The 23,910-nt window shown below is 49.5% G+C and overlaps 1 protein-coding gene across 5 annotated transcripts; it reads right to left on the reverse strand.

Moving 5' to 3' along the window:
• Positions 1-1,659: 1,659 nt before the first annotated feature.
• Pou6f1 (POU class 6 homeobox 1) lies at positions 1,660-23,903 on the reverse strand. Of its 5 annotated transcripts, none has more exons than XM_010628553.3 (11): positions 21,732-23,903; positions 19,668-19,762; positions 17,882-18,077; positions 13,248-13,369; positions 12,185-12,410; positions 11,450-11,703; positions 10,687-10,815; positions 10,029-10,232; positions 7,504-7,645; positions 5,952-6,120; positions 1,660-4,900 (listed from the first exon to the last, which is right to left on the reverse strand). In XM_010628553.3, exons 2-11 carry the CDS (start codon positions 19,713-19,715, stop codon positions 4,555-4,557), a joined length of 1,836 nt encoding a protein of 611 aa, XP_010626855.1. In that variant the 5' UTR covers positions 19,716-19,762; positions 21,732-23,903; the 3' UTR covers positions 1,660-4,554. The 5 variants fall into 5 exon arrangements, with proteins under 5 accessions (XP_010626855.1, XP_010626854.1, XP_033619518.1 ...); XM_010628552.3 differs by having other exon boundaries at positions 19,668-19,826; XM_033763627.1 differs by lacking the exon at positions 21,732-23,903 and adding an exon at positions 20,684-20,705.
• Positions 23,904-23,910: the final 7 nt, after the last annotated feature.

Genomic DNA, 23,910 nt, shown 5'->3' on the forward strand with positions numbered 1-23,910 from the left:
AGAGCTAAGCAGAACTCTGTCCTTACTCTCTCCCAAGGAGCCTGAAGTTAGGGTCTCATTGTTTCTTTGAAGGAGAGGGGGGAAATTCATTCAGTTATCCATCTGACAATCACCAAGCACCTATGTTGTTTCTGGTACTAAAATCATAGCCCATGTCGGCATAAGTGCTGGCTTTTATTTGATATTTTGCCCCAGTATTTTAAAGCACCATAAAGCTCCTATGACCCCAGCCTGTGTCAGAGTCTTAGACAATCCTTATCTCCCGGGGGGGATGGTCTAGACCCCAGTGTGTGGCTGGTTAGAGTCAAAGGGGACGCTACCTTCTCACTAGTTTAGATTCTGCAGCCTAGATCTCATCACCTGGGAGGAGGGAGAGAATTCAGCCTGATCTTTGGTCCATGCCCAGGCCAGCTATGCTGGCCCAGCTCTAAGCTTAAGTGGTGGCTAAGGGGAGGACACAAATAAGGGTCACTTACCAACATCCACATTTGTATAAAGCACTGTGAAAATCAAGTGAACTATTAATGTTCTAGTCTTCCATATACCTTTATAAATGTGGCTTATAGTGATCTGGAAGGTTAGGTTTGAATTTAGGTGCGCAGGGAGGAGGAAGGAGAAGGAGATTAAAAAAAAATTAAGATGTTATATCTGTATGAACTCCCCACAATGAATGCAATTATTGTGTGCTGCAAACATGTACTAATAACAATTAAAATAAACAGGTGAGAACTTAGCTGTCTAGTGCTCCTTGCAGTTCCATACTAGAATGTGCCCCAGGCCCAGCCCCGGCCTAGAAACTCCCTTGCTGTCCCCACTTCACAAGGCAAACGTCCTCATAAGTATGCGTGTGGGGGCCTCAGCCTGCACCCGTATTTCTGACTCCTGTCACCCATCTTTCTGACAAATCTCTTGGCCACTGCTGGTCTGAGTATTTGTGTCTCCCCAAATTCATGTGTGGAATTTAATTTCCAATGTGATAGAATTAAAAGGTGAAGCCAGGTGTGGTGGTGCACGCCTGTAATCCCAGCACTCCGAAGGCCGAGGCAGGAGAATCGCTGTGAATTCAGACCAGCCTGGGCTACATAGTGAGTTCCAGGTCAGTCTCAACTACATAGTGAGACCCCATCTCAAAAAAACAAACAAAAAAAAAGACACACAAAAAACGGTGAAGCCTTTAGGGAGGTGTTTAAGTTAGAAGAGTGGAGCTCTCATGACCAGAACCAGTGCCTTTAAAAAAAGAGGCCTGGCTACGAGTTTAGTTCAGTGGCATGAGTTTGATCCCTGGTACTGAGGGAAAAAAAAAAAAAAAATCACCACCCTTTGGACCTATGAGCATGCACACCAAGAGCACAATCTGTCCCTGGGACCAGAGGGGAGGGGTCCTGAAGTGGGTCTGCCAGATGATTCTGGGGCTCTGTGTGCTAGACGTAGTGTGTCTAGCAGAAGAAAGGGGCCTGCAAACCCTTAGCTCCATAGAAAGGGGTGTGGATGAGCCTTGAAAAGGCCCAAGCAGGGAGAATCCAGGCAGATGCTCACCCTCTTGCAATGGGATCATCCAGGCTTTCCACTGATGCCAAAGACAAGTCCCTTGCTACTTCCCTGGGCTCTGTCACTGGTTCCTTTCCACGCTGGGTGGTGACCAAGAAACAGGCATACCAGTTACAAAAGAAAAAATACTGTTTATTCCACACAACTACATCCCTATTCTCCCCTCCCCACCATTCCCTCCAGCCCTCGGTAGGTGTTGCCCTGCGCTGGGGACAGTCAGAACCCCAGTGTCAGAATCTAGCCTATGAGGCAGGAAAGGAAACTGGGCATAGGAAGATGACTGGCTTTCCAAGGACACAAAAACATCAGCATTTCTCGCTGCAAACTCAAGTGTGTTCCTCAATTCTTCTGACCAAATTCTTCCCTGGACTTCGCCTGAATATAATATCGTGGTCAGTGCAGGGTCAAAGGCCTCAGCTGATTCAGCAGGCCTTAGAAAGTTTTGTTCTTTCTTTCACTTCAAAACAAAACAAACACAAATTGTACAGTTAGCCATTTCTGCCCACGCTATCTTACCATGGCAAAGGAGCCACCAAGCTCTGGCTTGATGCCAGAATGAGGCTTTCAAAATCAAAGTAATATCAACTCAGTTCAGAGCCTGATACTAATTGAAAAATAAAAACCACCACAAAAAAACCCCACCTCACTGGCAAGTGGCCCTAGGCCCCAGCTGCTTTTTGAGGGTCCCAGGTAGGGGAGCAAGGGCAGAGCATAGTGCAGTGGCAAGCACGGCCTCCAGTATGCTTCAGACACACGTTGTACCCCACCGCTTGGGGAACCTGGCCTGCAAACACCCATCTCTCTGAAAGACCAATCCACCTTCCTGTTAGAGGAATAGAAACAGCTTAGTTTTAGCCAGCCTCGGGAAGACAGATTTATATGAGGGAAGGGCTGAGAAAACACAGCCAGGACTAATTTAGACCAGTGGTTCACGATTTTTTTTTCCTGCCAGGCCACAGGACAGATGGTGTTGTCCTGCATGTCCACACCGTTTGCTATGCTACTCCCAGGACACCAGCTATAACTGATTTGTCTCCCCCCCAAAAGAAAGCACCTCTGAATACAAGCATTTGAGCATGAAAACCTGCATCTCTCACTCACTGAAGTGTGATTTGCCAACTCCTTGACAAACTCTGACATAGTCACGACTCCTACTGAACATGAGCGTATAACACCCCTCTCAAGTGAGTCGACATCTCACAGAGGGGCTGATGCCCAGGATCCAGAGTGTGGCACCTCCCCTTTGAGACACACTCACCCCTGGGAGGCTGGATCAGGCAAGCTGCCCACCTGCCTCTTCAGCCCACCATGCCCTTGGCTGGTCTGAATGCAGAAGGGTACCAGCATGCATACATACATCTATCCTCCCCCTGGCAGGGGCACCAAGAGGGCGGCCACACTAGCACTGCAGGGCCCTGGAGAGACCATCAGTAACTAGAAGAGGAAACACAGCACCGCAGAGCTATCCAGGCTAGGAGGTGGCTCTGTGCCAGGGACCAACAGAGGTGATGAGGTACCCTTTCCCGGAGGTCACGACCTCAGGGGATGTTTCGTAAGTGCAGTGGAAGAAAACTGCAGGCTCTATAAGGATGAAAGTAGAGAAAGAGTAGTTCACTCCTGGGATTTGTGGCCTTGTAAGGACAGCTTCTACAATATGTTTGGGCTGATCCACGCAAACCTAGTTCTCTCCTGACCGCCTAGCTCACACACTGAATTTTAAGGGCTGTCCAGCCACAAAAAGGGTAACAGCTCGCTTAGCAGTTTGGATGAGATGCCAACTCCCATTGTACATGGTACCCCCTCTAGAGGCAAACTGGTTCATCCTGATCTGGCGAGATCCTGACCCAGAGGACAACTGTGGGGACTGCTTTCACAATGACCAATCCACCACCCAACAAAATGAGATTTCTCCAAAGTTAAAATGAAAATGTGAGTTAAGTCAACTTCCAGAAGAAACTTCCCTGGGCGGCCATCATTTCCTTCTGGGTATTCTCCCGCCCATAGCCTTGCTACCTGGCCTTTTGTTTCATTTGCTCTTTTGAGAAGGCCCCCGTAGGGGATCGGGCTCAGTATGGACAAGAAAAAGAGACAGAAACTCAGTATTCTTTTCATTTTTCTTCAGAGCTGGTTGCGTGCTTGGACAGTGGGATGATTTTCCAGGCTATGAGTTCTTGTTTTGTGGGCAGTGGCCATGGGAAGAGATTAGATTAAAATCTGGGAGGATGGCCTCACTTACTAAATTCCAGCAGCCGACCCAGGACAACTTCAGGATGGGTAGAGTTCACTGTTGCTTCCTCCCAACATGGATTGCAAGATAAAAGATTCAGCTTTAGTGCAATATCCTCACCACATCCCAAGGAACTTGAGTGAGGAGCTCGCATGTTCTGGCCCCATGGGTTTGGGAACCTTCTGACCTTGCAGTCAGACTTTGTGTCCAACCATCTGAGCAGCATACCACACTTTTCTAAATTTAATCTCCTGGATCCTTTCAGGGGTTTAGTGCACCTGTAGGCAAGGTGAGGAGGGCAGTGTGAGGCTGTGCTTCCACTGGATCAACTGTCACACCTACCACACTAACAGAGAAGCCTAGGAGAAGAGAAAAAGGAAGAGAATGCCATCGAAAACAAGAGCTAATGGCTGAGGGTCCTCACGAGATGCTACAGCTCTGCCCCAAATACAGAGAGCTTCTGGTTCCCAGGCAGAATTCCCCCTTTCCAAAACCTTACTAGCAAAGTGCTTTTCTGAGAATCACTGCAAATCCCTTCCTGTGGCGCGCCCAGCCCAGAGACTGGGGCTCTCATGGAGGTCCCTCTGCCCTCCCCAGGATGGAAGATATGGGGGGAAGACGAGGGAGGCATCGACGCACATGCACACAGTGGAGTCTCAGACCAAGGGCAAGCACAGCCGCACGTAGCAAGATGACAGGTACTGCCACGGCACTGGCGACAGCTGGGTGCCAAGGCAAGAAGAGTACAAAGTGCTGGAACATAGGGCTGGGGCTGAGCCCTACGGGATCTGAAAGACATTCAGCTTGCTGGTATTCTTGAGTGTCTGGCGCCGATTGCAGAACCAGACGCGCACGACCTCTCGGTCATAGTTGAGCTCCTTCGCAATCTCCGTGATCTCCTGGCCTGTGGGCAGTGGGTTCTTCTCAAAGTAGGCATTGAGAGCCTCTATGGCCTGGGGGGTGAAGGAAGTGCGACGTTTGCGCTTCTTGGAGGGCTCACCTCCCACAAACTCCATCAGGTTCTGCTGGCCTTCCTGGTTCCGCAGCTCAGCCTCGTTCAGCCACTTCTCCAGCACTGGCTTCAGCTTCTGCGCACTCTTAGGTGTGATGTCCAGCTTCTCAAACCTGCAGCCCACACATGCATAGGAAGGGACAGAGAGAGCATCTCAGTCTCTTCAGCACTTGCAAACCTGGGAAGAAGCTACTACCCTCAAGGGGCTGCTCCTCTCGAGCCTTCTGAGACCCAAGCCCGTGTCCCCTCACCGCCTCCACCACGACCCCCTTGGCTGGACTGAGCCCAGACTCATCAGACACTCCAACATCTCAGGTCTACACAGGGAGGCCATTCCCACAGCCAGCTCAGCAGGATGACGCTAACAGTGCCCTAAACAACTGTTCCAGAACTTTCACACCCAAATAGGTCAGTGGCCTCCGGAGGATATGAGTGCTGTCCTCTCCCACTCCTCTTCTCACAGCAGCAGCACTAGCTGATTGACCACTCTAGTCCTTTGAGCAGTGGCCTCCGGAGAATATGAGTGCTGTCCTCTCCCACTCCTCTTCTCACAGCAGCAGCACTAGCTGATTGACCACTCTTTCTAGCACAGTGTGGCACAGTGGTTGTTCTAACGGTCGCTCTAATCTCACCGCAGAGCAGACAAAACCGTTCGGCCATCACCGAGCCATGCACTTATTACTGTCTGAAACTCTGCCACCTTTCCTCGGGTTCTGGCATGAAAACTTGCTAGTTTGTGGGCAGCACACAGAAAACCCAGCTCTGTTACTTACAGCAATACCTCACCCAAGGGGGAACGGGGGCACGATGAGGTATGGTACAGGTGAGGGCAAGACAGAACTAAAGTCCCACTTTTCTGACTAATGTTATAAGCTGTGTTCCTTTACTGCTAGGATTCCCAAATGGATTTGGGTCTTGGGTTCTGCCAAAAAGACCAAATATTTCCAAAGGACTGAAGGGCAAGTTTCAGAGGGCTCTAGGAGGGCTAGGCGAGTCTTTGGCTATGCCAGGCGCTCATGCCCACCCTTGGGAGTCTTCCTTAGCTGGAAGAAGGTGGGAACATGGGAGAATACAGGAAGGGGCTGGATGTCCAGGTCTCCATGAGTGCCTGGTGGCAGAAAGCACTGAGCGGGCCCTGACCTTATCCGGGACAGCTTTACTCACCGGCAGATGGCTGACTGGCTGTAGGCTGGACCTTCTGTCGCAGTCAGAGCCTGGCCCACCTGGGTCTGTGTAAGGCCCAGGGAGAGCCGCCGGATCTTAAAGTTCTTGGCAAACTCCCGGATCTCTTCTAAGTTGATCCCATCCTCATCCAGATTTGGAGTATGCGGCTCTAGGCCAGAGGAAGGCACCAGGGAGAGCGTAAGATGGGCAACATCGCTGCTCATCTGGTCCACCGGTCTGGACTGGTGTAGCAGTGGGGGCTGGCAAAAGGCACCGGTGCCCTAATCCCCTCCCCACCCCTGCCAAGGAAGACTTGCGGGAGAGGCCCCGGAACCAACCTATCAGGATAGGGTCTATTATTGTCAAGTTTCTCAGCTCCAACTGCTGACCCTGCCCCATGCTCCCTGGTCCTTCCCCAAGCACACCTGTTGGCCATCCACATTCCTCAAATGCTGAGTTTCAAGACCACAGCAGAGATAGCCAATGACTCGGCCTCTCAGAAAGGCAGCCAAACAGCCAGCTGAGCAGCTGACACCATCGTCACGCCCAGAATCCAGCCCAACAGGAACAGGACTAGGAAAGCCAATCCCTTGCCAGGCATAGTGGTACACACCTGCAATCCCAGCACTCAAGAGGCCGAGGCAGGGGAATCACCATGAGTTTGAGGCCAGTATGTGCTGCATAGTGAGGTCAAGGCTAGCCTGAATTATATACTGAGACCTTGTCTCAAAAAGAAGGAAGAAAGAAAGAAAGAAAGAAAGAAAGAAAGAAAGAAAGAAAGAAAGAAAGAAAGAAAGAAAGAAAAGAAGGAAGGAAGGAAGGAAGGAAGGAAGGAAGAAAGAAAGAAAGAAAGAAAGAAAGAAAGAAAGAAAGAAAGAAAGAGAGAGAGAAAGGGAGAGAGAAAGGGAGAGAGCAAAGACTTTGCTGAGCATGGTGGCACATGCCTGTAATCCCAGCTTCTGGAGGCTAAGTCAGGAGGATCAAAAACTTCAGACCAGCTTAGGCAACTTAGTGAAAATTTGCTTCAAAATAAAACAAAAAGGGCTGGTGAGGTAGCTTAGTGTACAGCACTTGACTAGCGTGCACAAGGCCCTGGGCTCAATCAGTAGTATCACAAGAAGTAGGAAGAGGAGGAAGATGAGAACAACAGGGGGAGGAAGAGAAAGGTTAGAAGAAAAGGGGTGGGGGGAGGTAGAGGAGGAGGAGGGGCAGAAGAGAACAGCAGCAAGAAGGAGGAGGAAGGGAAGGAAGTGGAGGGAAAGGAGAGGGGGAGTAGGAGAAAGCCTGCCTCTTATCCTAGGCCTTTGCCCTTTGGACTCCAGGAAATTTATTTACTTGAGATGGAGTCTGTCTATGTTGCCCAGGCTGGCTTTGAAATCCTGGGCTTAAGGGACCCTCCTGCCTCAGCCTCCCACTGAGTAGCTGGGCACACAGGCATGTGCCACCAATCCATATCTAACCAATTTATGAAGGAAAACAGTATCTGAGATCAGGGTACCCAAGTAAATGCATTCTCCTACTTCTTCACTCTTCTGTTCTGGGAACCACTTACTGGACACCAACTGGCTGACCGTAGGGGTCTCTGAGCAGGTGATGGGGATAGGAGCAGAAGCAGATGGCTTGGCTGCTGGAGCTGGGCTGGTGATGACCACAGCAGGCTGGGGCACAACTGGTGTGGGCTGGATGGGCTGCACCTATGGGAAGAGAGACAAGGCCCTGTTGCTCCCTACCCGGCTTGAAATCCCTGGGTGGTCCAGAGACAGAGCAGAAATGGGCATTAAATCCTCATGGCCCACCAGCACACTGCCACCTGTGCCATATCAAAAAAGCAAGATTAGAAGCTGCTTATTAACACCCTCTCCTTGATAATGACCTCCTAAGTCAGCACAGCAGCAAGCTCCACCAAGCCGGAGCTTTCCGGCTCTTCTTTTTGAGACACAGGCAGGTGAGAGCTCGGAAAGCTTCAGTGCATGTGGTCAGATTCCCAACAAGTGCCCACCTTTGGGGTAACTTCCCTCCCATCTCTGCCTTGAGAAATTTAAACCCGATTCTAGAGCCACCCAGGCCTCCAATGTCCATGAAGAAGGAGACAGTAGGTAACTGTGGGAGGGCCCTCTCTACAGTGAGGGAATGTGGAGCAGTCCGAAAGAGCAAAGTAGGGCTGGTGGGGTGCAGCTCAGAAGTAGAAGAGTTGTCTGGTGTGGGAAAGGCCCTGAGGTTTCATTCCCAGCACCACAAATGTCAATAAAAAGAATGAAATGTCTCTCTGAACTACTCCGAATCACAGTGCTAAGTGAAAAACAATTTTTATGGAATAATGCCTTTAAAAGTACCTATGAATGTGCAGAAAAAATCTGTAGTCATATTAAGCAAGCTGTCACCAGAATTCATTTTTCAAGATTGAAAGAGAAGGGATATTATTATTATTACTATTATTATTATTATTATTGGTGGTGGTGGTATTAAGAATTAAACCCAGGGCCTCATGCAAACACTCTACAACTGAGCTCCCCAACCCAAGGGATTTTAAATCTTTACATGACACAAAATGTTACAATTTTAACAGACATAAAAATTGACGAGGCATGATGGTGCATGCCTGTAATTCCAGCATTTAGGAGGCTAAGGCAGGAGGACTGCTGTGAGTTCGAGGCTAGCCTGGGCTACATCCTGGACTACATCCAGGACTACATCAAGGCCATCCTGAGCCGTATAGCAAGACCCTGCCTCAAACACACACACACACACACGGAGAAACTATAAAAATATGAAATCAGTACTTTCAGTATGATGGAAAAAAAAAAAAAAAACAAAACCTTCATAGGAGTTTTTGTGAGTGCAGGACTCTCCAGGATCCAGTTCACTGGGTTCTGCCTCTGGTCTATCCCCTCTCCATGCCCAAGGGTTTTTTGCCTTAGTTCATAGATCCTCGTCCCTTGCTAGAATGACATTAGCTGTCTCCTATCTGGTAACGATTATTCAAATTTCACAACAGTCCAGATTTGGATCTACCTGGGTAACAGGAATTTTTTTAAGCACATCTGATCAACCATTTCCATGTTCAAAAACCTATAGCCCTATAGCAGCGCCCCACCCCTTAACAATAGTAGTATCAGTAACTATTGAAACTATTGAAAACTATTGCTTTTCAAATGGTCTTTGTGTACCAGAGCATTAGTGGCCTTTGTGTAACATCCACAACCTTCAGAAGCAGGTACTTTTCTACTTTTTTTTTTTTTGTTTTTGGTACCAGGGATCGGATTGAAGTTGGATCCTTGTGCTTGCAAGGCAGGTGGCAGAACCACTGAGCTAAATCCCCGGCCCCTTGAAGTGAGTGGGTACTTTTCTAATTCTGATTTTTCAATAGAGGCTAAGTGATTATTTACAAAGTTCAGAAGCATCATGAAATATTTGAGGACGTCTGGCCTGTGTCACCTGGCAGCTTAGAATGCACATTCTGGGGCTCCACTTCAACCTAAGGAAAACTCATCCTTCTGCTGGGCCCACCAGGGATTCTGAGGCACAGGTTTGAGAACGACCAATCTGGTGCAGACCCTTGCTGCAGTTCCTCAAAGACAGCATAATCAAAGCCATGGTACAGGCATGAAGAAGGGATGCAGTGTTAACCTTCTAGGGCTTTCCTAGCAGTCTGTTTGCTCTGAAGCTGACTCAAGCCCATTCTGCTGTGACCACACCCCCACAGCCCCTCCCTGGACTTCTTTTTTGTTTTGTTTTGGTACTGGGAATCGAACTCAGTACCTTAAGCTTTCAAAGCAGGTGGCAGAACCAAAGACGAAATCCCTGACCCCCTGGACTTCTCAAGAGTGGCAATGGTCTCTGAGGGCACAGGCAAATGTTTCAGAGCATATGTGGTAGGGAACCAGAGAGGGCAGCTTCCCTGGGAAGGACGTATGTGGTCTCATATAGCCCTTCTACCTGGGGCTTCCCCTCACTTTTGGGAGGACCCCTGCTCTCCCAGGAGTTTCAGAAGATGTTATTCTGCCTGGCAGACTGGAAAGAAGGAGCCCATGCCCAGCAGCATTGCCTGGCCCCCTACCCACACCCCAACACTAGTACCTCACTCTTAGCAGGGGACTCAGGTGTGCTTGGCTTCCGGACAGCCACAGGTGGAGGCAGGGGACTGCTGGCCAGAGTCGCAATCACCTGGCCCTGGGCGTTCAACAACAGTTGGGGGGTCACGGCCTGGACCTGCAGGCTTTGAGCTGGTGCTGGGGATGCCACGCTAGCTGAGTTCACCACCCACGGAAGTGTTCCAATGACCTGGGAGGAAATAAGGCAGGGAACCGGATGTGAAGGTAGTGTCCAGCTCCACCCCAACCCAAGTGCCCACACTGGCAGAGGAAGAGGCTAACTTGGACAAACCAGTTAACCCCTCAGGCCTATTTCCTCTTCAACAAAACGAAGGCTCCACACTCTCAGGCTCCTGCCTCTATGCTATCTCCAGAGCTGTGGGGCAGCAGCGGCAGGTCTGTTTCTGAATCAGAGAGATTTGGATGCTGATGCCCGCTCAGAATGGGTTCTCCATAAATCACATTCTTCAACCAGAATGAATGCCTCCACGGCTGGGCGGTGGCTGCATCCCTGCCTCCCCTCAGCAGCAGCAGAGACCTATGAACAGCAGCTTGGTGCCTACCAGGCCAAGTCCCGGCTGCCCCCCGTTAGCTTTTCCAGACCTCCACCCCCAGCCCCCAAAGCCCTCACTGTGACCACTTGCCTGTCCCTGAGCATTGGTGAGGATCTGACTGCTGATCCCTGGCATGCTGGGGATGGCGCTGGTAATGACCGGAGTTGTAGTGAGGGAGCCCAGGATCTGGGTCTGTGCCCCAAGGGAAGCAGCACTGATCTGTGGGTGGAGGAAGAGTCCTGCTCAGAGACCAGGGGGCAAGAAAGAGACCCAGATAGAGGGAAGCAGGCCAAGGGCATGGGATGGGCAGATGCCCATCTCCATTAACTGAATAGTACGCAGGGCTAGGCAGGGACTATAGGGGAAGTGGGCAAGGTAGGATCACAGCACAGCCATGGAACTGGACAATATTTCATGCCAGGCTGGGAGGGTAGAAGGGCCGGACTGGCCTTGGCTGATGTGCTCCAGGTCACATCCGGCAGCCCTGCTACCAAGCCAGGAGCCACACTGGACAGATATAGGGGCTGGGAGCCTCTGGCTGCACCTTAGTGGTGGCTCACAAGTTTGTAATCCCTAAAGACACCATCCCGCCCTCCAAGGCTGGTCTACTGGCTCAGGTTCTGGAGCATCTGCCCAGGCCTTTTGGTAGAGGTTGTTCTCTTTTGTCTGGGCTGGACAGGCTGACAGCTCCTGGAGAAGACCTCGGGGGGAGCTCATCTCTGTTGATGTGTTGGAAAAGGATTGTATTCAAGGGGCTGTTCTTCCACTGGCCAAGATTTGGTTCAAGGCTGTTCCACCTTTGGCCAAGATTTGATCCATCCCTGGTCAGCCCTGGGTGTGGGCAGCAGCTTACGATTCCAGGGCTAAATGCAAAGCCTGCAGGCTGGACGGTGATCTGTGGGGTGGTGTCCACTGGCTTGGGGGTGGGGGCAGCAGCGGTGGCAGCAGTGGGCTGCGGTAGGATGGCAGGTGTGGTCTGCAGCAGTGGCTGGGTCTGGAACAACGTCTGGGGCTGGGCTGGTGGCCGGGGCTGGCCTGGCGAGGAGTCCTGGGCTGGTGGGGCAGCTTGCACGGGTGCCGGGAGAGCGGTGTTCAGCACAGCAGCTGCTACGGAGCAAGGCAGAGACAGAGGTGCTCAAATGCCTAGCCACAGCCCGGAGCATCTCCAGTCCTAAGGGATTTGGCAGGAGAAGGACAGGGGTCGGGGCAGCGGGCATGGGAGTAATCAGCCACGATTCCCTTGATCCTTGAAGGGCCGGCACATGCCAGCATCAAGAACCAGATGTTGACTCTTCTTACAGTCCTTCTCATGAGGTTGGTCACAGGGTGGACTCTGGCGTGGGGGCAGGGGGCAGTCTCAGGCAGTCGCTGAAGGAAGAAAGGCCTGCTGGCCAGCATGGTGTCCTGGCCTAGAGTCCCAAGATGGAGCAGCGGCTCTGACTGGGTGCCTAGGACACTGGATCCAGACTCCAGGGCAGTCACCCCGGGTGGGCTGCGGGTTCTGAGTCCAACATGGCAAGCACACGTGCAGGGGCAGCAGTGTAGGGTGGTAGGGGCCTGGTGCAGTCCTGGGGAGAGTTGCCGTTACCTTGGAGACCGGCTAAAGGTGGCTTGAAAATTCCCCCCGTAGGAGAAGCAGCAGTCAGTCCTGGGAGGGCAGCCACGGTTGCTGTAGGAATTGTCCACACGGCCAGCCCCTGCTGCCCAGCCACTTGACCTGCAATACTGATGGGGATAAGAAGAGGTTGAGTAACTGCCCCTGCTGGAACCATAACTCCTGTCAGAACTGTGGCTAAGTTTTCCTGAGTCAAGACCTGCAAAAGCAAACAAGATTTCAAAAAGAAAAGAAAAAATAAAAAATCAACATTGACAGTGCAAAAACTGGGTCTCTCAGACCCAGCTAAGTACAAACAAAGCATTCTGAGGGCAGTGGGGGAAAGGCCACAGAGGATGAGGGAGAGCCACGCCTTAGCTGGAGCCCCACCTGAGGAGCGCCCAGACCACACTATTCTGCCTGCAGAGGGATCCTCCAGATCAAGTCAGGACCAGGCCTGAGCCCCACACAGGCCTCTTGCCCTGCAGTCGGCTGCCTCCTGAGCCTTCCCTGGGCCCTGACCTACAGGGCCAGTGCTTTGTGGCCAGGAAGCCGGGGCAGAGGTTGCAACCAAGTGGTCAAATGCCCAAAGAGGACTCCAAGAAGCTCCAGGGAAAGAAATCCTTGACTGGCTGGCTGGAGATCAGGGCAAGGAGCAAAGGTCACAGGGATCTGCATGCCTGCAGGATCCCTGAGGCAGCTCCTCACTGTGCTGGGGCTGCTCCCTGGCTCTAAATGAGGACAATCCACTAATTCTTCCTTCCAGGCATCAGCTGGAGGGGCTGACAAGGGTATTCACTCATTATTGCATGAACAGACACTCTGGCAGCATGAAAGACACAGTTCCGAACTCAAGCAGATGGCCTGGCAAACAGTTCCTCTGCTTTTCTAGTTTCTCTTTTCTAACTGGCCCGATTAGGTCAAGAGGTGACCTAGACCAGGGGTGCCTAGCGAGAGACTCCGCCCCTAGCCGCAGCTTCTTCCCCCTCCCGCCTCATGCAGGATCCCAGGACCACCCTATCTCTTGCTCGGTCCAGCTCCCTGTGGTGGCCCTTACCTGGGGGGCAGCTTGTACAGCCAGCGGTGTCAGGGTCTGCGATGCCTGAGGCTGGCTTGGGGCGTGGCTGAAGGTGGCCACGGCAGGGGCAGGGCCCGGAGGGATCCCGGGGATTGACTTCACTTCACATGGCATTGAGAGAGAGAAGAACAAGCAGTGAGCCTGGCGTGAGGAGAGGTGTCTTTGGAGCAGCCCTGTTACTCTCAAGCCCACAATGCATTTCTACACAACCCAAGGCCATCATCAGCCTTCCCTGGCCCATGAGGCAGCTTGTCTAATACCACCCACAGTGACACAAGGAGGCTGGAGAGCCCTGCTGGAGCTCCGGCAGACAGGCTACCCTCTTCCCACATCTAGATGAAGAAAAGGCAGGTCTCTGCACAGAGGGGTGTCAGCCTGCCTTTCCTAGCTCTACCGGGCACTCTGACCTCTCACATCAACAGCAGAAGGGCCTGAGGCAGACAAGAGGCAGGGAGAGAAAGAGCTAGAACTGACGGGAACAGGTATCCTGGGCTCAGCCAGCAACAGATTTGCTATTTTTTGGATTAAAAGTGCTGGTTTAGGGAAGAGGCAGGGTTCCTACAGGGCAAAGTCCTCGAAAACTGGACATGTTCTTGTCACACTGCAGGCTCTCAGGGGGTCTCTGCCATCCTCTGAGCCCTACAGTAAGGTGAGCAACTTCTATGAGCTTCCAAAGGAATTCCCAGGCACTAGACCTTTTCACCTCCTCTTGCTATCTCGACCAATTCAGCAATTGGGATGCATCCACTAGAAAGGCTGATTGCAGCCACGCACAGTGAAAAGAAGGGTTATAATTCACATAAGATCACATGCTAAAAGGGGTTTAGGATTTAGGTATTGGACAGTGCAGTGGCTTGCTTATTGCCATTTTAAAATTTTATTTTATTTTAATTTTTTTACTGTGCCAGAGATCAAACCCAGGGCTTTGCACACAATTGGCCAACGCACTACCACTGAGCTCCATCTCCAACCCTTCTGAGATAGCATCTTGCTAAGTTGCCCAGGCTGGCCTCAAACTCTCAATTCTCCTACCCCAACCTCCCCAGTAGCTGGGATCACAGGTGTGCAGGTAAGCACCACAACCCCCAGCTTCACGTCAGTCAGTGGCTTCTTCATACTGACTGGGTGTATTTCTAGGCTCTCACCTAGGCCTAATGAATCAGAATGCCTAGGAGTGAAGGCAAGTGAACACCGCCACCACCCACCCCTCAAAGTTCCCTTGTGGCCAGGGTGTGGTGATGCATGCCTGTAATCGCAGCACTCGGGAGGCTGAGGCAGGAGGATCACTGTGAGTTTGAGACCAGCCTGGGCTACATAGTGAGTCAACTACACAGTGAGACCCTGTCTCAAAAAAAAAAAAAAGTTCCCTTGTGACACAGCACGTAGCCAGGAACAGGAACCACTGAATTAAATAACCTTAGGAGCTTCGTCCAACTCTGCAGTCTTAGCCCATATATTCATTTGGAATATTCAGCCCAGTGCAGGAGAGTAACGTTCACAGCATAGACTAATAGAAGTCAGCAAGTTTAAGAGATTAAAATGACACGATGTACACAACAACAAAGCCTTGCAATACATTAAATAATGGAAATGGAAGGTTTATTTTGTCTTCAGAAGGAAGAAACAAGAGGGCCAGGGATTTAGCTCAGTGGTTCTGCCACTGCTTCACAAGCACAAGGTTCTGAGTTCGATCCCCAGTACTGAAAGAAAGAAAAGGATAATCTGAGCACAAAAAATTTAAAGGAATTGTGTTGGACAAAATGTAATGAAACACAAAAAGGAAAATGAGAAAATGAGAACATGACAACTGTAAATGAGAACCGCTTACCATCTAAAGGAAATATTTTAAAAATTAGGTTAATATTTCAGAACTAGGACCCCAGAATACAAGGGTTTACAAACATTCGTAGTTTTTGTCACTTATTTGGGGGGGGGGCAGGTACCAGGATCGAACTTGGGTCCCTGCACTTGCAAAGCAGGTGCCAGAAACCCCTGAGCTAAATGCCTGGCCCTGTCATTTCTTCTTAATGACTGTTTATTTATTTTCTGACCTAATAGACATGTGGCACCTTAAAGGCAATTACTCTTTTTCTCAGTGATAGCACAATGTTTTTATCTTTCTTAGGTCAATAATTAATCTACTATCAAAAGGAACTTTAGTGGACTGCACCACAAATATGAATTTACAAATTTGAAGGATCAATACGAAAATGTTCAAAGCAGCATTATGAGAATGAAGAAACAATCAATTTGACAGTTGCTGAAATCAGAAGCAAGTACATAAGCCTGTGTGAATAAAGGAAATGAGCACATTCACGTTTAAAGGAAATGAGCAAGGGTCACACTCCATATTCCACTCTTGGCAGCCACAACTATAAAAATATACGTATTTGCAAGCACAGGGTTCTGAGTTCAATCCCTGGTACAGAAAATATATATACACATGTATGACAAGTAGGTAGTTAGAGTGACACAAATCACTGGATTCTTTTTTTTCATCCTGAAATTTTTTCCTGTTATTTAGTTTTGTTTTAATAAAAGGAAACCTTTCTTCATATTGTACAACCAGAAAGTTCCCATCAGTGTAAGGTGGCAGCTTCTGAGGGGGCACCATCAAAATACTTCCCTTGCCTGCCTGATAATGAATAAAATTCCTACCAGGGGTGGTGGTGCTGTACACCTATAATCTCAGCACTCTGGGAAGCTGAGGCAGGAGGATTGAAAGTTGAGCCCAGCCCAGGCAACGTAGTGGAACTCTGTCTCAAAATAAAAAATTGGCTGGGGAATTTAGCTTTCTGCAATAGACCTGGCTTCAATCCTCAATATCATACCCTCCCCCTACAAGACTAAAATTATTTCATGAAAAGGAAGACTTTCATAAAATGCTTCAAAATGCAAACCTCCAAAAGATGCATACTACATGAACATTCCTATAGTCATGCTAAGGTATAAATAATTGATTTAGGGCCCCCCCATACTGGGTTGAACCCAGGGCCTTTGAATTGAACCTCTGAGCTACATCCCTACCCCTTTTAAAATTTTGAGATAGGGTTTTGCTAAGTCACTAAATTGCCCAGTGCTGAAGATTACAGGGCTGCTCTACAGCTCCTGGTTTAGAATCCACTTCCTAGAGTAAATTTGGATAAGGAATAGAATTAAGGGATTACAAAAAAAAGGAGATATGAAAAATGGATCAAAGGTGAAAAAGTGAAGTCGGGGCTGGGCTTGGTGGTGCACACCTGTAATCCAAGCACTCTGGGAGTCTGAGGCAGGAGGATTGCAAATTTGAGCACAGCCTTGGAAATTTAGTGACTTATTGAGATCCCATTTCAAAATTTAAAAAAAGAAAGAAAAAGAAAAAGAAAGGAGGGAAAGGAAAGAAAGAACAAAAAAAGGGAGGGAGGAGTGGGTTGGGGATATAGCTCAAGGCCAAGGCCCTAGGTTCAATCTCCAGTCCCAAGGGGAAAAAGAGAAGGTGGGGACCATGGATAACCCCAAGAAACCCCCTGGGTAATCTCATAATGTCTCTGCTGAGTAGAAATGGTGACAGGGTCATAAGAGTCCTTATCCGTCCTGCCCACTCTCCAGGGCACTGCCCCTGGAAGCACGTGAGGGCCCACCCTGGCCTCAGCCAGCAGGCAGAGCATTTCCAGGCTAAGGACAGATGGCCCTGTCCCTTGACACTCTTCTATTCAAAAGGAGAAGAAATAACTAAGGTCACTCAGGTCCCAAAGAACCTGCTGCACAGGAGGAGCAAGTACAGTGAGGCCACATAACTCCCTTGTTAAGGAGCTGCTCTGTTTCTCTGGAGTTGTCTGTTCTCATTCGCTCTCCGCTCTTCCCCTTGGCCCAACCCTGCCAGCCCAAATCTCCTGTCCAGGGAATGGGTGAATGCAGCAGAAGGCAAGGGGAGATGAAGGAGGAAAGGGTCGTGGGATTCTGGGGGAACTGGCAAAGGGAGCCCAAGGCTTCCTACAAGAGAGATGAGCACGCTGCAAGGTGCGGATGAGGAAAGCCGCCGAAAGGGCACTCCGTGGGCACAAGCAGGGCCTGCAACCGACTCCGCTTACAGATAGGCCCGGCTCTCAAGTGTCTCGCAGAAGAATCCGGCTCCCACTCAAAGGTCACCTTCACAGAGGGACTTCACCTGTACACCTGAGAAGAGGGTGCAGGGTTCTACTAGTCTGCACCCTTAGTCTGAGGAAGAGGAGATGCCCTTCCATGCTCAGAACCTGAGACCTCCTGGCCCGATCACAAAAGGATGGAGTTGGAAAGGCTGGCAGGATTCTGAAGGCCCAGTCCTCTCTGTATGGGCCTCACAGTCTGGTTTGGACTGGAAATCTCTGTGAAGTTGATCTAACCCCCTATATTGAGCACTGCTGATCTCTTCCCACCTTACCCTGGACCTTCCCAGTTTAAACCTGAAGGTGACTGCAAGGAGGACTAATAGTCTAGGAACAAGGAATCAGAGTATCCCTGTTTGCCAGGAGTACGAGGCGAAAGGCTGTCTAGTAGAAAGACAAGATCCTAATGTCACCTGGACCCCTAGCTCCCCAAAGGAGCCCAGATGGGACTTGGGGATGTGTTACCAGATAGGAGCGATGGTCTCATACCAGTTGACTCCGTGGAGAGTTCTGGGTTGCCTGGCCCAGCTTCACCAGCAGATTCACTGGCTTCAGCATGGCCCCCTCCCTGGGAGTGCTCAGCAGCCACGCCCTCTGGTCCTTTGCCCTCCTCCTCAGCAGGGAGCTGGGCATCCACGCCAACTTCTAGCACTCGGATGGTCTCATGGCCTGACATCACGATGACCTGCAAGCACAAAAGATGGAGACATTTCTAGGGGGAAGGGAGGCCGGCATGGCCCCTGAGGCTGAACTCTGGGTGTGGCTAGGGGAGAGAGAAGTGGACACTCCTGGGCCACAGGCCTGCTTGCTCTGTGAGAAGGCAAGGGCCGAGGCTAGGCTACCCCTCCCTAATTCCAGGCCCTGGAGATGAGAAGGGTCTGACACAAACTGGAAAAAGTCCCATAGAGCCACACCCCTTGAGAGCTACTTCTATTTGCTCCCCTTCCTGAAATCAGTTCAGGGGGTGAGAAATGACCTCTCCCACAACCTGTGGGGATGTCTTCTTGGATTCTAGGACACTGCAGCGTGGCCTCCTAACGGTATTCACACCTTAAGTTGGGCCGGGGAACAAATTTATCTTTCCTTTCCTTGTAACCACTGGGAAGTTTATCAAAGCTAAAGAGCTGGGAACTGAAGCCCCACGATGATGTGTGACTCAGGATGCCTTTATTTCCCAAATCCTACAGTGAAGAACCAGGATTTCCTTGTAAACTAACTTCCTGGAAGAAGAAACCAGCATCCTGAAGACACAGCCTCTCCTGCCTCACACTGCCCTGCTCCAAATGGATAGCAGGACACCTCCCATGAACCCAGGACCAAATGGTCCCTGGGCCTTTTGGACACTCAGTCTCCTGCTCCTACTCCCTGAACTCATCCCTTACCTCAGCACAGAAGTGCTGCCGTTTGGCCCTTCAAGAATCAGAAAGAAAAAAAAATCAGAGATGAACACTGCATGAAAAGAACTTTGTGTCAGCCATCCCCGGCACGTGACCTGTGCTGAAATGCTCCCACAATACACTCCCGAAGCCTGAAAATTGGACCCAGCCAGAGACAATGCTGGAAAAAGTGAAAATGTGACCCATCAGGAGCGTATTAGTGAAGTAAATCCCGCCAAGCAGGTTACTTCTGCTTTCTGTGACTCGAACTTCACCTGAGGAATTTCACTCCAATGACATCTTTTTTTGGTACCGGAGATCGAACTCAGGACCTTGCAGTTTTGGGGCAGGCGGCAGCACCATTGAGCTAAATCCCTGGCCCCACTCCAATTACATTTTAAGAGGTATCAATCTTTTTTCTCCCTTTAAAAATCATACAAAGATTAAACAGTTGTTGCAAAAATATCAGAAAATCAAAACCCAAAAAATCAGAAAACACAAGCCAGAAAAGTAAACCAACTGACATTCAAGCTTTTCCTCATGTAAACTCATATATATCTGTATACTCTAATTTCTATTTTAGAGTCCCCACTTAAATTACCAAACTTAACCAGGTGTGGTGGCACATGCCTGTAATCCCAGCTTTTGGGAGGCTGAGGTAGGAGGATTGCTGTGAGTTCCAGACCAGCCTGGGCTACATAGTGAGCTCCAGGTCAGTCTCAACTACATAGTGAGACCTTGACTCAAGAAAATGAATAAATTTAAATTACCAAACTTAGCTCCTGAGAAATCCTAGCTGGGCAACTTCCCCTGGACAGCCAACACCGAGGGGCCCTGTGGAGTCTTCACCTCTTTCTCACACCCCTTGGCCCACCACCTCTTCTTGCCCCAGAAAATACCTGCTCATTGACAGTCAGAGATGACTCGGACCCAGCTCCAGGATCCATGGTCTCTGGTCAGGCCGGGGTGGGGGCTGGCCCACACCTAGCGTATCCTGGGTAAGATGGGATTGGAAAAGCAAGCACTGATATGACACAGGGATCAAATTCCCAGACCACCTAGAAAAGTAAAAAAAATAGAATGGTGGGAGGACAGAGAAGCGAGACACTACCGAGCAGCTACAGAAGTAGAAAGAGCAGGATTTTAAGAACTTTTAAGAGTCTCACTTTCTACAGAACCCCAGGAGAACCTACACATGGGCGGCACAGTGCTTGAGTGACGAAGGAAAGGGAGGCTAGGCTTCTGTCCCTGGGAATTCCTTGGTCCAGTGGAAGACCACACACCTAATAGTACCCAAGGTGAATCCGACAGACACTTGGGACTTCAGACAAAGGTGACAAAGGGTATCAGAGTGCTTCTCAGGGGAGAAATCTGGGCAGAACTTCCAGGAAAAGATGGTGAAGACTTAAATTAGCTAGGTGCAGTGGCACATGCTTGGAGTCCCAGCTACATAGGGGGCTGAAGCCAGAGGATCACAGGAGCTCAGGAGGACCAGAGCAGCCTTGGTAATGTAGCAAGTATCATCTCAAAAAAATATATATAAATAAATAAATAAATAAAAAGGCACAGATTAACACAGTGGTCTGAGACCTTAACGTGTGTGATTGTAACCTGGAGCACTTACTAAAAATGCAGATCTCCAGGCCCTCAGAAACTCTGACTCAGTGGATGAACCCCACAGAATCAGCTCTCAGGGGATTCTGTAGCAGTGACCTAAGGACCCAAATGGCCCGTACACGGGTGGCAGGACACCCAAGGTGGTGGAACAGCCTGCCACACACAGTAAGGAGTGGGTGAGCCCCGTGTGAGACAGGTTGTCTGGAGCCACAAACCACAGTCATAAGAAATAAAGGGGATAAATAGGTTTAGACATTTACAGAGGAAACAGCAATTCACATTTCATCGAAGTGCCTACCTTGGGCTAAATACGTAATGCTAACTGACGTATTCTGCATGCCAGTCCTAGGGAGGGGGAGAGAGGGGCATCATACCACTGAGTTATAGTGGGGGAAACCGAGAGGTGTTCTGGATTCCACACCTTTCCCTTCCTTTTCCTCTTTCTGCCTTAGGTTTTCTTGTTGCTGCTGTTTGTGTGGCTAGGGATGGAACCCAGGGCCTTACTTGTGCTAGACAAGCACCCTACCATTGAACTTCCCCAATTGCCCAACCCACGGTCCCAATGTGTGTGTGTCCTCCAGATTTATAAATTGAAATCCTCACCCTCAAGATGATGATATGAAGATGATCAGGCTACGAGAGAAGCGCCCTCATGAATAGGGTTAGTGTCTTTATTTGGCCCATCACCATTCTTGTTCCAGAATACTTTCATTAATCCAAAAGGAAAACCCATGTCTGCTTGCAGACACCTTCTAGGGCCACCTCCCAGCTCCTAGTAACCACAAATCTGCTTTCTCTATACATATGAATTTGCCTAACTGGATATTTCATATACATAGAATTGTACAATATATAGCCTTCTTTTTCCTTAGCATAACGTTTCTGACATTCACCCCTGCAGTAGCATGTAGTATTAGAATTTCATTCATTTTCATGACTGAATAATACTTTATGGATCAAATACATTTGTTTACCCATTTACTAGTTAATGAACACTTGGGTTGTTTCTGTCTTTGGCTATTGTCCATAGTACGTCTACGCACAATTTGTTTAAACACCAGTTTTTGATTCTTGTGGGTGTGTATGTAGGAGTGGAACTGCTTGGGTGTCAGCATCTTTGCCTCTTGGCAGAATGTTTCCGGGTCAAGTAGGCAAGGAGAACCATGAGGTGCCTTCTCTCCTCTTCTCTCTCCAATACTTCTAAAGTGGAGGTCAAGGGAAGGGAGAGCAATGCAAGATAAGGAGCCATTTGAAAAAAGAGTAAACGAGCTTTCCCTGTCCAAGTAGGACAGGGCTTCAGGAAGGGCAGAGAAGTTTTCTAGAAGGACAGGTGAGCGTCTGCCTACCTCACTGGGGCTCTGGCTTCATTACGGGGTGAGGCTCCCCGGCCCTGCCCAGATGCTGTACATGGGAGTCTTCCATGACTTTTTCAGAGGACTTGGCAATTTACCACCCCTCCTGGGTGAGAATTGAGTTGTGCCATTAAAGTTGTTTCACAGAAAGGTCAAAAAGAAAGCCATCTGCAAATTAAAGTAAGAGGCAGAGATAAAATTGAACGGAAAGGTGTGCAAGGTGAATTAGGTCTATTACAGCTTGATACACACATCTCACAGGGAGAAGGGATTCCTATTTCCAATGAAGGCCATCAGGCAAAGGCAGCAGCAGTCGGTCAGTGAGGCATCTGCTCCGGAGGGGCTAAAACCCTGCTCATGGTTTTCCCGAGACCTTTGGTTCCTTGCTACCAGCCATGGCCGTTCACAAGGAGTGGTTAAATAGAGGCAATCGTCCACTTCATGACTGTGTCACCCGGGCTGAGCTGAATGATGCAGCTCATCCACTCCGTATTTCCTCTTCAGGTTGTCTCACCCAGTCTGAGAACTACCACATCTACATCCCCAGGGTGGACTTCTCACCGGGAACTCTGGATTCATACAGATATTGTCCGCCTAATGGTAGCGCATCTCATTCTATCAGATACAAGTGATAGAGAGGCACGGGTGACTCTGATAGCTCCTCTTCCCTCGAGATCCTGTGAGTTACAAGGACCTGGGCCCTTGGTGTCTGTTCCTTTGTATCAAGGGCAAGGGCAGGCCTCAGTTAGAGTCTCTGGCCACAGCAAGGTCTACCCTAGTCCACTAATCAGACTTCAGCCCATTGGAAATCCAGGATGAACAGAAGCAGAGACCTCCCCTGTCTCTCAGTCTCTTACATAAGAAACACCTCTGTAAATACCATTTGGACCCCTTGCTAGCTATTCCCCTTGTTTGCTATTTGAATGCCTCCCTCTGGGCCTGCTCCTTTCCTTGCAAGGAACTTTCCACATTTTTTTTCAAGCCTCAGGCATTGGCCTGGCGTCACTGACTAAATAGCCATCTTCAGTTTGCTTTTTGACCATTTCCCCAATGACTAGAGAAAGGCACACTGGGATGGCCTCCTTTGAGGCCAGGATGCCATACTGTGCCATCCTGAGAGCCAGGGAAGAGAGACAATCAACTGTCTGTTTTAAGAGAAGGTGCTCCTGTCCCCAACAGGGCAGAACAACATAAACAGATCACAGCACAACTGCTCTGTTAAAGCTGGGGCAGGGGCCAGAGCCCACCCAGAGCCTCCTCACCTTCTTTCTCCAGTGAGTAAGGTTGATAAACACTTGTACTGAGCCTGGCAAGACAAGACACCCAGACGCTTCACTTATCTTTATCCTTGCTTTCTGGTGCTGGTGTCTAAAACTTGAGCAACCTCAGAGCAGAATGACCTGTGGGTGCTTAAACTAAGAAACAAACAGTCTGCGGCCATCCAGGAGACCAGTGCAGAGGAAGGAGCTAGAGGCTCAGCTTCTGTTTGGCCCTCTCCTCTGGGAACTGCTGCGGTTTAAGGCAATAACCCCAGACACCCAGGAGGAGCACTGAGAAATCCCAGTTAGAACTTCCTAGAGCAGCCTGAGATCCTAGTAGGAGAAATCCTGAAACACCTAGTCCTCTGTTTATTCAGCAAGTATTTCTGTGGCTATAACGTGCTCAGCATTTGGGATGCAGGGGGAAAAAATGTATTTCTCTTTGGGAAGCCTACAGTCCAACATGGAGGTAAAGGAAACAAAAAGGTAAGTATAATGGGTACGTTTAAGTGTCATGGTAGACACAGAGAAGACAGTGGAGGAACCCAAGATTGGCATCTAATGTAGTCTTGTGTGATTCTTGTTCCCAGGAAGGTGTGTGCTCCAAGCATGAAATTTTATATAAAAGAAATCTTATGTAGGAAAATGGAACTTGTATGGATGTGCGTTTTTTACTCTGACCCATTTCGGTGGGTTTAATCACTCAATGTGCTTGGAGGTTTTGATATGTTAAACTGTACAATCTCTTGTACAAAATCCTGGTGGGAGCATAGGGCACCCTGTGTGAAGTTGGCAGACTCAAAGGAATGGCTGGGTAAGTTCACTTTGGTCTTACTGTATTCAAGTGGAAGAAAGTCTTGTTCGTTGGGAAATTAACTTCCTCCCTCTTTTCTTTTTTTTTTTTTTTTTTTTTT

The sequence above is a fragment of the Fukomys damarensis genome, unplaced genomic scaffold (genome assembly GCF_012274545.1).
Source record: "Fukomys damarensis isolate Sample0158 unplaced genomic scaffold, DMR_v1.0_HiC HiC_scaffold_15, whole genome shotgun sequence".
NCBI classification, from domain to species: domain Eukaryota; kingdom Metazoa; phylum Chordata; class Mammalia; order Rodentia; family Bathyergidae; genus Fukomys; species Fukomys damarensis.

Excerpts from the sequence above, each read along its gene's own strand:
- Pou6f1 (XM_010628553.3), bottom strand. The coding sequence starts at position 19,715 with ATGGATCCTGGAGCTGGGTCCGAGTCATCTCTGACTGTCAATGAGCAG. Across the intron at positions 7,646-10,028 it reads AGTCCCCTGCTAAGAGTGAG|GTGCAGCCCATCCAGCCCAC; the intron begins GTACTAGTGTTG and ends CTCTTCCCATAG. Across the intron at positions 6,121-7,503 it reads GGTCAGCCAGTTGGTGTCCA|AGCCGCATACTCCAAATCTG; the intron begins GTAAGTGGTTCC and ends CCTCTGGCCTAG.